The sequence below is a fragment of the Aythya fuligula genome, chromosome 2 (genome assembly GCF_009819795.1).
Source record: "Aythya fuligula isolate bAytFul2 chromosome 2, bAytFul2.pri, whole genome shotgun sequence".
In the NCBI taxonomy this organism is placed as follows: domain Eukaryota; kingdom Metazoa; phylum Chordata; class Aves; order Anseriformes; family Anatidae; genus Aythya; species Aythya fuligula.
Window position 1 is genome coordinate 45,031,013 of NC_045560.1, and position 12,613 is coordinate 45,043,625.

General features: G+C 36.0%; 1 protein-coding gene across 4 annotated transcripts in view; it reads left to right on the forward strand.

Annotated features, from left to right (window-relative positions):
• Window positions 1-12,613, forward strand: part of NEK11 (NIMA related kinase 11) — a 101,814-nt gene that overhangs the window by 31,615 nt on the left and 57,586 nt on the right. For all 4 annotated transcript variants that reach the window (XM_032181968.1, XM_032181970.1, XM_032181971.1 and 1 more), the window contains 4 exons: window positions 588-714; window positions 10,219-10,368; window positions 10,452-10,530; window positions 11,044-11,129. In XM_032181968.1, the coding sequence (XP_032037859.1) occupies window positions 588-714; window positions 10,219-10,368; window positions 10,452-10,530; window positions 11,044-11,129 (442 nt within the window). The remainder of the gene's footprint in view (window positions 1-587; window positions 715-10,218; window positions 10,369-10,451; window positions 10,531-11,043; window positions 11,130-12,613) is intronic.

Here is a 12,613-nt window from a genome sequence, read left to right on the forward strand (position 1 = left end):
TCACAGTGGTACCGAAGTATCAAACTCTGATGCCTAGAGCTATTCACTACATACACATTGACAGGGCAAAACCTTTCTTAGTATCCCAACAGCATCGTTATTTTTTTATCTGTAGAAGTTACCAGAAGATGTGGACAAAACCTTTTTTGTTTAATCCCTTGGGCCATTTCCTGGAAATATAAGTAGAGTTGGCAAAGGCTGATCCCTCCCTTTGAAATGGACTGTAGGTAGAAATGGGGAAGTAGGTCAGCCCATTATTCCACATAATTTTAAATAAGATGGACACCTAGATAAGAAATTCCTACTAATTACAGTCAACTTGGGTTGACTTTGAAGTGATAAGCAGGAATTAAAAAAAAATCTCTATCTCATTACCAATATTCTTGGTTCTCTGTAAAACAATGTTTTTGTGTTGACATGTCTGGAATTTTGACCACTTATACAAACTGAGAATGTGGATCTTAATTTAAAAATGGAGAGTGAACAGAAGCATGTGAAAGCTGCGTTAATGGTTAAGTTCTTTGTAAGAATTTTAGTCTTATTGTGCTTAATTGTTTGGGGGCGGATCTTTCTGTTGTCACTTTTAGGGGACTTCGGAGTTTCTCGTCTTTTGATGGGTTCATGTGATCTGGCAACTACATTTACTGGGACACCGTACTACATGAGTCCAGAGGCACTGAAACACCAGGGCTATAACACAAAATCTGATATTTGGTGAGTAGTCAGCATGCTATTTCAGTAGGATTATACATTTATTGAAAAGAAAATGTCATGAAAGGTAAAATGTCATATATTGTCAAGATCAGCATTTGACTATATTTAGGAACTACTCTCAATTGTTTGTTTGTTTGTTTTTTAAAAAGCAAACCAACGGGGTTTAATGAAAAAGGAAGCAGGGCTTCCTCGGTAGGGTGCTCACACTACTCCTCTAAAACTATTCCAGGATATTTGCATCATGTATTGCAATTTGAAGATTTGCTCTTTGTGTTGAGAAGCATGTGGTTACTATTATATGGGGCTATGTTGGACTTCAAAAGAGAAGAATATTCAGGTCCAGTCTCTGCAGTGACACAAGATGATGATGGATTAATCTTGAGTTCTGCTAGGAAGGGGGAAATCTTTCTCTTATAGTGAAAGATAAATAGAAAGAGACAGTTGTCTGTGAAATTGCCATGGAAGGACCAATTCCTGGCTGAGAGGGAAACAGGAGAACTTTCTTAGGAACTGAATTGAAAAGCATTGGAACATGGCAAAAGGAAGAAGATACTTGGAAGGAGAGCTGAATACGAGAATAACTGGACAGAAGCAAAGAGGCAAACGGTTTCATAAAAGGCTCAAAGGTAGAAAGAGAAGTGTCAGTTCTGCACTTAGATAGCACAAAATACTGACTTCTGAGGTAATAATTAAAGAATCAAGTTGAGAACCTGAGATCTGTTGAAAGATTTTAAAAAACAAGTCTTTAAAGTCTTTTTTTTTTAAAGGAAAATTTTAGTAGTGCAGGTATTTTTTCAAACTAAGATGAGGAATGATTTTTGGAGTGGAGAAAATACCTGTCTTGTTTATGTTCTAAAACACCCATTGTATTTCATGGTGACTGTTAAAACTATTGTTTGTTTGTTTGTTTTTTAATTCTGTCATAGTGTTTTTTATAAAATACTTTGTTTCTTCTCTTAAAACGTATTTGTTTCTGTAGTTATGCACATCTGACTGTTTTGTTTTGTTTTGTTTTGTTTTAAAGAATATTTCAATCCAGGAAGTTTCCTGTATAAAACATTTGACCACTGGAATGTAGTTTGTTTACTTGATAATTTACTCTAAATTCTGCTCTGTTCTGACTTTTCAAAATATATTTGGGAGTGCAGGATATAATTCTGGAAGTTCAGAACAGTCATCTGTACCTTTAACTGCTAACAACCATTTTTCACGGTTAACATCTTCAATCCAGTCAACAGATGTGTCAGGAAACTCATCTCATGGTCTTTATAGCTGAACAGAGATGGATTTAATGTCAGATTCGATCTTGTTCATCTGTATCAAAATAAATATGAGTTAATACATGTAGTCAATAAAAATATATTGAGAGAACATTTCAAAAGATGTGAAAACAACTGAACAGACAGGAAAACATGACTTTTGTGCACTATTACTGTAAAGAATAATTTCTATTGCAGTTGACACTGGATGTAAAATATATGTTTAAGTTCTATTCATGCTTACATGTGTCAATCCATATGTCACTGCAGCATTACAGAGTAAATGAAACCAGATTTTGTCAGCATTTTTATAAATGATGTGTTGATCACTCTTTTAAAATCTACGAAATAGCAGAGAAAAGCCCCTAGAGCAAGTCACTAGCTACTGGCTTTTTGCTATACTTGATGCATTTTGTTATCTTTCCAAACTAATACCCAGAGTACTCAGCCAAGGGTGGAACTGCTTTCACGAGGAGGTTCTTGGCCCTTTGTGGTGGGGGCACAAAGGAAGAGATGTGCCCTGTCTCACTAGAACCCTGGCCCACAAAATCTTTCTGAGCCAAGAAACTCTCTTTCTGTAAGGACTTTTCAACTATGAAGGGTCATACATTGAATTGACACATTGGTGGTTTAATTCCTTCATTTACTATTTTAATAGTGACTCTGAGTTTATTTTGCACTTGCTGGCCTTGTAAGGAGTCACTAGACCATCTGAGTTTGAATTGTCCATCCCCAATCTTGTTTGTGAACTGTCTTGGCCCACCAGCTGCACATCTGCTTCCAGCCCTTGGTTTTGTGATAGTTGCATAGTAGTAAGCACCAACACTTTTATATCATTTCACATTTTCATTTTATAATGCACTGTCTCATACTTTATCCTTTTTCTATAGTTGGGTGTGCCGAGGTTCTGAAACTTTTTGCAACCTTGCATATGTTTTTTGATTCTGAAATTAGGGCACTTCTTGCTAAACATTTGGGGAAGTCATGACCATCAATTCTGTTCATGTTTGTTTTTCTACTTATTCCCTGTGATGCCTAGAAAGTTCAAAGCCAAAAGCTTTAACAAGTGTGCATGTGAGAGAAAGATATTGCTGATCAGCAATCAGTGTGCCACGTCTTTGAACAGATGTCCTTCGTCTGATTTTGGGAGAGCTAGGGAGAAGGCTGTTTTCCATGCATTCAATGGAAAGCATATTTTCTCCAAGGACAATCTTAACTCTATTCCCTGACACAGAATTTGATGATTGAGGTGAACATGCCATGGAAGACATTTGTTAAGGTGTTGGCTCTAAAAACCAAAGTCACTTTTATTTATCTGAAAGTATGTAGAAGACGGATTGTGTTCCAAGTTCATTTTACAACAGTTTTTAGCCAATCATGACCAGTTAACTGAAGCTTGCTGGGTTTCTCTGCAGCTTTTTGTTATCAAGTTAGTACAAAGGCTGGTAAATTTGAATGTCTCTTCTTGTTGAGAAACTTCTCTAGTTATGAGATATAAATGCTTTTTGATAAAGCTCAAGGAAGCTCATTTTTTAATTGCTTGACATGTGAGAGCTCAAGTTCTGCTATTGTTTCAGTCTTTTTGTTTTTTAAGGGCTATTTTTTTTTTTTAAGTGTGACAGCTCATTTTCCAGGAGTCAGTAACTTCAATTCATTAAATAAATTGGTTTCCTTCAAAAAGTGATAGCGAGTTTCTACCTAAAGGAACACACCATCCTGCTAGCATTCTTAGTTCCCTTGCTTACAAGGAGTGTAAAATCTTAGCATTATTAAAATGGCTTGGGATTTTTTTTTGAGTTCTTTTGATCCCAGCTTTATTTCACTACGTCTAAATATGTCTATATTGTCATCATTGCTTATAACAGTAATATCTATATATAAACATGGCCTATGCAATTGCACCTATGTAGCATAATATCTTTATTCCTTTCATAGAATGAAAAACCCAGGAGATAGCTAAAATGACCTGGTATTTTTGAAATTTGAGGAATGATATTTTCTCTTCAATTCTGACTTCAGTAGAGGAATACGTAGGAATGTTAGAAAGAACTGTTATTCCTTGTCTGGTTATTTATTCTTATATCTGAGCTCAGATTTGATGAGGCTGCTCTTGTGTCCTTCAAACTATGGAATATTCTACAGCCCAAATGCATCCATCTGTGAGAGAGGAGGAAAGGACAGAAAGATCAGATGAGCTGTGGAGCAGCCTGTTCCCATTTCACACAATTTTTATGCAATGACACATAAGAAGCCCTGGTAAAGGTGAACTCCATATATAAACTTCATAAACATTACCCTCAGCCCTACCACGTGCAGCGAAACTGTGCCATTTCTGTTACTGGGGACCAAACATGGCTGTAGGAATTGCACCACGCTGAGGGGAGTGAGACCTTCTGGTCAACTTTGATTCTATGATATTTGTTGTGCCTAACATAGATCTACCAAATACATGTCCCATCCATCAGTATTCATTCCACAACTTTTTAGATCAGGTTGCTTTTTCTAAAATTAGTTGAAATATAATGAAATAGAAATATTTCTAATGATAAAGCAAGTCATCACTCAGAACTGCTAGTTTTGCACAAGTAGTGATAATAGCAAGAGTGTTAGTGAGGCTAGATGTTGGAATACATATCCGATATCTAAGGATCTCTGAAGAACAGAGAAACCTTTGTACTTTCCACTGTCCTCATGCAACCTAGAAAGCCTAAACTTACCAAGGAGGTCAATGATAATTCCCACAGATGGTCCTAAAGTTTAAGTGGACTGTTGTAGCTTTCCCAGAGGTCTTCTTTATGTAAGAAAATTGGAGGTTCCCTTGTCACACGGGCTCCCAACCAGTTTAGATTCTGCTTTTTTCATACTGGGGAATGAGCGTCACTTTCTCGTCACACTTGCAACTGTCTCTGTGTTCACGTCTCCAGTAAAGTTAACAACATTTGCCTGCCACTAGTTGTTAGCACAACTGCAATTTTTTTCAGGTTTTCTAACCCTGAGAGTTTGGGGTTGCTTAAAATGAGGCTGTAATCTGCACTGGTTTGTAGTCTGCCCAGGATCAGTATAAATCCTCAGTGCAAATATTGAGTGCTTCCATTGTACCGGCTATTAAAACCATCTTACTTTGTTTCTGAGTAGATGTGATAAAGTGTAAGCAAACAGTTATGAACAATGATATTTCTCTTTCCTTTTCAAAGCTATGAGCATATTTGGCAAACTCCACCCATGAACTTCACAAAGAATTTCTGCATAATATGTAACACAAATTATCTCAGAGGCAGAAATGATAACAGAAACAATTCGGTTGAAAAACACATCTATTTGTCATTTGGAAGCAAAGCAAATTCTTTACAAGAATGCCACACATCTTGGGACTTTCATTTTAATTGTGCTTGCTTGTCTGTACTTTTGCCCCAGTTTGTCTTTTCTTTTAATAATAACAATCCAAAAATAATTATTTTTAGTGCCAAATTTTATGTCGAATAATTACCAAAAGCAGCCATAAAATTCATGCATTGGTCTTTTGAGTAATGTTTAACCGATGGATTTTTTTTAAAGTGCAGTTTTATATGAAAGCAAGGGTTGAAGCAGACATCACAGATTTCTCATCTATGCTGAAAAGGTGTGCTAGATCCTCATTGTTATGAATCAGCAAAGCTCCACTGAAATGATCCCTGGTTTTAATTCAGAGATAAATGCAGAACAAAAACTTCTTCAAAGCAATGTGAGTTGCGATTTGTAAGCTATGTTCTCATCAATATTTTTATTTTATGGAACTTAAGGTAGAAAGAAATTGCCAATATGTGACTCATGGGAGAAAATTTCAGCCTACTCTGTCTCTGTAAGATTTTGTCCCAGAGTTTCCAAACTATGGGTCTTCAAGTAAAGCACAAATTGTAATTTGGGTTAATAATGGTGTCTAAAATATCTTTTCCTCCCATATTCCTCTATCTAGTCCCAAGACAATTAGAAAAAGAAGATCCCTATAGCTGATTATGCTGGTGCGATACTCTTATTAAGAATAATTTTGGCACAAGTATTTGATTTCGATTTTTTTTTTATTGCAATAGTGTTGATTGTAATGGATTCTTAACAGAATGTGGCAAGTATTTATTTTTAATTATTTTCACCATCCCAGATACAGATAGCAAGAAACAAATACATACCTATGTTGTTTTAAGTGAGAGCTATTTCAGTTCAATAATAAAGGCAGTTATATCATCACCCAGTGGAAATTCAGTGCATCTTAGCTGAATTCAAACAGCTGTTACTGAAAACATTTCATAGCTGGTTTTGCTGAGATTATGTATCTTGTGATAAGAACGAATAAAACATTCAGAAGGAATTATTATTTTATTTTTTCCACTTCTTTGTACCGTAGAAATGCTAGATGGTTGTAAGACTATTAAATGTCTGTGCTGACCAAAACCCTTTTTATAATTGCTATTATATACATGTACCAAGAGTCAGCCAAGCCCTTTCCACCCCATGAATGAGAGAGAAAAAAAGAGGAAGAACCTTTCCTTTACTGAAAAGAGTACAGTGATGTTCTTTTTACAGTGACCCAAGCCAGGCAATCTTTGTCATGCTTTTGGCCCCTATTGCTGTATATAACTTCACCCACGTAAGTGGGCTGCTCACCCAAATATAAAGGTTTGGAGGTATCCAAATTTATTTCTAAACTAGGCAATCTATATAACTAATAATAGTGTCCACAGCATTTGAGGTTATAACTTGAATCAATCTCGTAGTGAGGAACATTTTGGAATGGGATTTTGTATTGAAAGGAAGTTTATTAAAATAATATAAATGGTTTGCTGCTAACTCTAAATCTGCCTATTCTATGATACGTAATATAAAATATTGTTTATTGACTGGATGAATGACTAACGCTGTAAAGAGAGTTTGTACAAAGTGTACACAGAGTATACGTGATTCTGGGAGACTCCCCAGTCTTTCTGAATTTCCCAAGTGTTACTGGCTTTGTGTTTGGAAATAGCTGATAGAAGCTGGAAGGATTCCTGAACACTCAAAATGTTTGAAAGTGCTGGGGAGATGCATAGTCAGCATAATGGCACATGAAAAGTAAATCTGATAAATAATATATATAGCAATATTGTAATCTCTGTATGTTTGGTTTCTGTTTGTTTTGTTTTGTTTTCAAAAGCTGCTGCGTGCTCAGCTTTAATCGCTCCTTGAGAGGACAGACAGGAGAGTCTTTTGCGATAATTCAATGGAAGTATCCATGAAGTATATGGAGGTATTTAAAAATCCAGTGAAGTTTTGGGTGCACAGACTACCTTGATCTTTTCCCACAACAAGACCCCACAGAAATTAATTACTATGAGAATTAGGATGCTGCCATTCTATCCAATTGGTTCACTGTTTAAAAGACTGAGCCATACGATCTGGATCTATTTGTGTCCATTAGACACCAACAACTATTAGAAAGAAGTAGGCAGGAAGATTAATGATAAACGCTGCACACCTACAGCTGGATAAACCCTGACATGAAGATCTGAAAAGCCGTGGATGAGAGTGTCATGATGTATGTACATGTATGTATTCCTCATAGACCTTGGGGTCAGATGTATGTACATGTATGTATTCCTCATAGACCTTGGGGTCAGCAAATTCTTAAGACTTGGTACAGTCAGACTGAGATGCACAAGCCACAAAGGTATAGGCATTTATATTGTCTGGCTTTTAGCATTTCATTAAAAAGTTAATGTGCACCTTACAGCCTTTGAAGGACTGTAGTGAAGTTTAGAAATTTCTATAATAGACCAGAAGATGTGAATGGGACAGCAATGCTTATGTAAACAAGTAGCACCAAAAACCACAGGGTGGTTTCTCCTGAGAACGTAGAAGTCTGTCCTTTGATATTGTAGAGAATATACTGAAACCTGTGCAGATGCTCCTTTTTATTATATAATTGAGCATAAGTGGCTTCAATGTGAAACGATCTTGCATCAGTTTTGATGAAATGAAGTGCTGTTTAGCACATTTTTTGAACCTATTCACAAACAGCTGTCAAACCAAATGCTCTGGCTGGATACTTTCATGGCCATTGTAGAATTTTATAACGCTGGCAGTTATACAAGCTAGGATTATAAAAGTAATTAAATGATATGTTTTGGTCATTGGCAAATTGCTCATGGGAATCAGGAAGCAATCTTCTCTTGCTGACTTTGCTTCTTACAACATGCTTAGGCTGGAACTGTAGAAACACAACTGCTCTGAGAAATGCAGTCTCGAGGCAAAAACTTCGTAACTTCCTTAGGCAACTACAGCTCAGCAGCTGTCCTGAGAAGAAGTGGCCTTGCTCTAGGATTCAGGACAACCTTTCTCAGCTTAGAACTACTTACGTCATTTCAAAGAGTTGTATTTTGCAGTAAAAAATAATAATAATAATAATAAATAAATAAATAATCTACTTTTTCTTTTTTTCCCTGCTTTTTATTTATTTATTTTTTCTTTCTGTTATTTTTTTCTGTGATGGGACAGATGGGGTTTTCCCTGGGCAGCCTGTTTGCTGCCCCAGCTTCACCAGAATGCCTCGGGTGTTCTTTTTCATCTTTCTCCAAAGTCTCAGGTGTAGTCAGAGGACTCAGCTAGCTGAATAAATGGGCTTCCCTCATGTGGTAAATCCTGTTCTCTTAATGGCTCATTAAGCAATTTTTAGCTGCCAGAATTAAGCAGCCTCCGAAAACAGATTGATTCTGAAAAAAAAAAACAAAAACACAACAGTTTTAGTACAGTCTATCAAGTTGGGATTTTCCTTTTTTTTCTTCCCTCTGGCTGGTTTCCTTTTTTGTTTGATGCTTTCAGATGCCACGTCTGCACTTTGGTTGTAAAGTATTTTCTCATGTGGTCATTATCTTGTTTCAGAGTTTGAACATAGATTGTAAATGTAGAGCATCATCTGTGTGTTACTGTTACTTGAAGTTTTACCTGTCAACCAGCTTTCAAACTTCCAGGATCAGTAGATTTTGGAAGTTTGAAAGCTGGTTGACAGTTAAAACTTCCAGAAGCTAGGCAATTATTTAGGTACCTCTATAGTTAGGCAGTTTTTAGCAAAAATGTTCTCATAGTTGTTTTCAAATAGATCTTCATAAAGAACCAGTGAGAGAACCCTTCTGTTCTCTCTCCTTGGGTTTATTTACATTATACAGAGAGCATGAGTTTCAGCTCTAAAATTATTTGCTTGTGCTCTTTTATTGTCAGATGGACTGAACTTATTCCTCTTCTTTAACCAAAATGAATTATTTAAATTTATTCATTATTTGCTTTCAAAGATAATGTTTATACCCTTTTTACCAAAGCCATTCACCTATACATGCTTCTACGTATTACCAGTATGCTTTATTTTCATACTGCTGTAAATGATAAGTACCCCGATCAAATATTACGTGACAAGTAAAGTTGCTGTGCTATTTAAGTTGGTTACCTAGGTGAGTCTGGTCCTGTAGCTTGCTCTCACCAACATCTTTTATGACCTTGATCAAGTCACTTCGCACTGCCTCTGTTCTCCTGAATATCAGTATCAGTATTCTCCTGCACTCCAGTATCAACTGGAGTTGATACTGGGCACACTTCAAAGCCTGGAAAGCTCAGCATCTCTATTTTAAAAATATATATATTAGATAGAGGCCAATCGAAGTGCAAGCTATTATGAGTAGTCATTACATAAATCATTATGAGAGTGTTTTTCTTAAAATATTCAACTTGGTGGTCTTTGCTATCTGTGTTAGGACTGAGGAATAAGAGCCTGATAAATAAAATCTGACACTGGTTCTCAGCTAGGTCTCCAGCCTGGCATATTCAGCTTTTTTTTCATCTCCAAATAAAAAATTGAGGAAATTTGGGTTTATGTGTTACAACATGATGCAGTCATCTAAAATTTGATAATTCTTTGAGTCCAAACCAGTTTTGGAATCTATTTTGAACGTGTGGCTAAATGAGTGTTTATATACCTGCATATATGTGTAAAATATATATACAGATTGTAGGTTTTTGCGTGCATTTATCAAAATTGAATGATGATTGCCCCTGTTTAATATGATGTCAATTGGTGATCTGAGTAATGAATCATAATCTTTTCAGATGAAAAGAATAGCGTAATAGTAAAATATACTATTCTCAGGAAAAACGTATATGCACTTGTAATTTTTCTTATCGTAATGTCATTATGCATGCTACTTGTAAAAATAACATCTATGCTATTCTGATTATTTTATCCTTCAAGGTCTCTGGGATGCATTTTATACGAGATGTGCTGTATGGACCATGCATTTTCTGGACACAATTTTTTGTCAGTTGTGCTAAAAATTGTAGAAGGTGATACGCCTTCTCTTCCTGATAGGTATCCGAGCAAACTGAATGCAGTGCTGAGCAGGTATGTTGCTCTCTTGTTTATCAGTTACTTAAGTTAATTTGGAAAATCACTGAATTTTCAGTTTTGTTTTCTTCACGTTTCAGCATGTTAAGTAAGAATCCTTCGATGAGACCAGCAGCAGCAGAGATCCTAAAAATCCCTTATGTTGATGAACAACTAAAGGTATCTAAGAAGAAAAAGCGATAGCTGTACACTTGCCACTTGAGTATGTATTTTACAGAAGTAGAGTGGAGACAGAGGAAATGTGTAGAGAAAAAATAACTTAGAGCGCAGCCAGTGGGAACATTAATCTAGGGGATTTTTTAAGCTAACAGTATGACTGAGGCAGAGAGGCAGTGAGAAATTAAGCCTTTCTCACTCTACATGCTGAATGTACCCCCCTTTAAAATCTTATGAGTAATAAGGGGAATGGATATTTATGCATAACGAGTGCAGATCATTTGGGCTGGGTACGTGTCATCTCTAACTGTTCTAGTTAGTCATAATTTTAACAAAAAACAGTGCATCTTTCTTTTTTGGTCCCTGGTTCCAACGTATTTATTATTTGACTTTGTAAGGAAGTAGGGAAGGAAACTGCTTGATCATTTTTTGCATTAGGGCTGTTTTGTGTCATATTGGAATCTGGATCACTTCAGCCTCAAGCATTGATACTGCTTCTATTTTATTTCTTTACAGAATATGCAGTACAAATACACAAATATGAATGTGAAAGACAAGGGGCTTAACTGGCAGAAAGAAGCTGCTCCCATTTTTGATGCTGTGTAAGTATTTTTAAGTGTTTTGTGGGCAGAACTATAAACAATTATGGTGTTGCCAAATACTATGCTGTTGTAAACAAATGTTTGTGTTAATCTCCTCATGCTTTGCATTTAAAGGGATTTTGCCATTCCCCAGAAATACAAGACAACCACATTAATGAGTTGCATAATCAGAATTTAGGGTAAAAAATTGATGTAATAATTAAATATTTTTATTCTGGAGCCATAAATTGTGAGTGTGTATGTAGCACATGCATGAATTAATTTAGTAACAGTGAGAGTGCAATTAAGTTAGGACCTTTGTCTGTATATTTTGAAGGCTTAGATCATCATTTTAGTTAAGTAGTGGTCATTTGTGTACTGACTTAGTTTGTGTACTGACTAATTGTTGAATGTGAAGGCTATGTTTCCTAAATGACATCCAAATGAAGACATAAACACTTAAACGGTTCATCTAATACATCCATAGGATGCTATTATATTTGTCTTGTAACTTTCTTGTGAGAAATTAAGACTAGTGGTGTTTCTTGACTTTTAAATCAGTGCTGCCTTTGCACATGATCTCTCTTTTAGGCACCGAATATATATTAAATTAATTAATTGTGTCAAATTACGGTGCGGCAGTGATTAAAGCAAATGTCAACACGGGCAATTTCATTTTGTCTTTGTAAATTATCTGCGTGGTTTCAATGGCAGCTTCCATTCCTCTTTGCTTGCTGTCCCTGAGTTTTCTTGATGTGGTTTTGCTCTGTTAGGAGATAGCACATTCAAAATCAGGAGTTTGTGATCCTGTACAGACGTAGCAGTCATCTCCATTTTTTATTTCCTCTGAATAACTTTCAAGACTTCAACAGCTATCTGATTTATTTATTTATTTATTTGTTAATGAATAAATAGTAGCAATGAAAAAGCCCATGCACCAATTCAGAATTAACAGTAGATTCAAGGGAATTTGCCTTTCCCCTTTTTGTAATCTCTGTTCTCAGTGTAGGCCTGCAGTTTTTCAGCTATGGTCACTTTGCAGTTGTTACCAAGACTGCTGCTTGCTAGTGTTCCTTTAGGAGAGCTGGTCAACTGCAACTTTGCAAAAGAAAGGGTTGTTTAATAACAGTGATAGGAGGAATGTGAAATAAGGACACTGGATTCAACACAGAAAAATATTCTGTACGTTTTTGTTACCTGGTGTGACTGCTTAGAATATTTCTGTAAAGCTCTCATAGCTTGAAATTGTGGTTGGAGTTTCCACCCCGTCACTTCTGTTCTTGCTTTCTCTCATTGTCAGATGAGTCTCTGTCCTCTTATCAGACAAGAGTTCTCTGTTTAGGTTTCCACTTTAGTATAAACACATTGTTGAACTTTGCAACAATAGATATAAGAGGCAATAACAAATGATGCCTGTATTGTCTAATTCTTGGTATTCTTAATATTCTACTATTCTTGTTTCTGCTACAAATAGCTCTTTGCTAGTATAGCGGAAACACTACAGT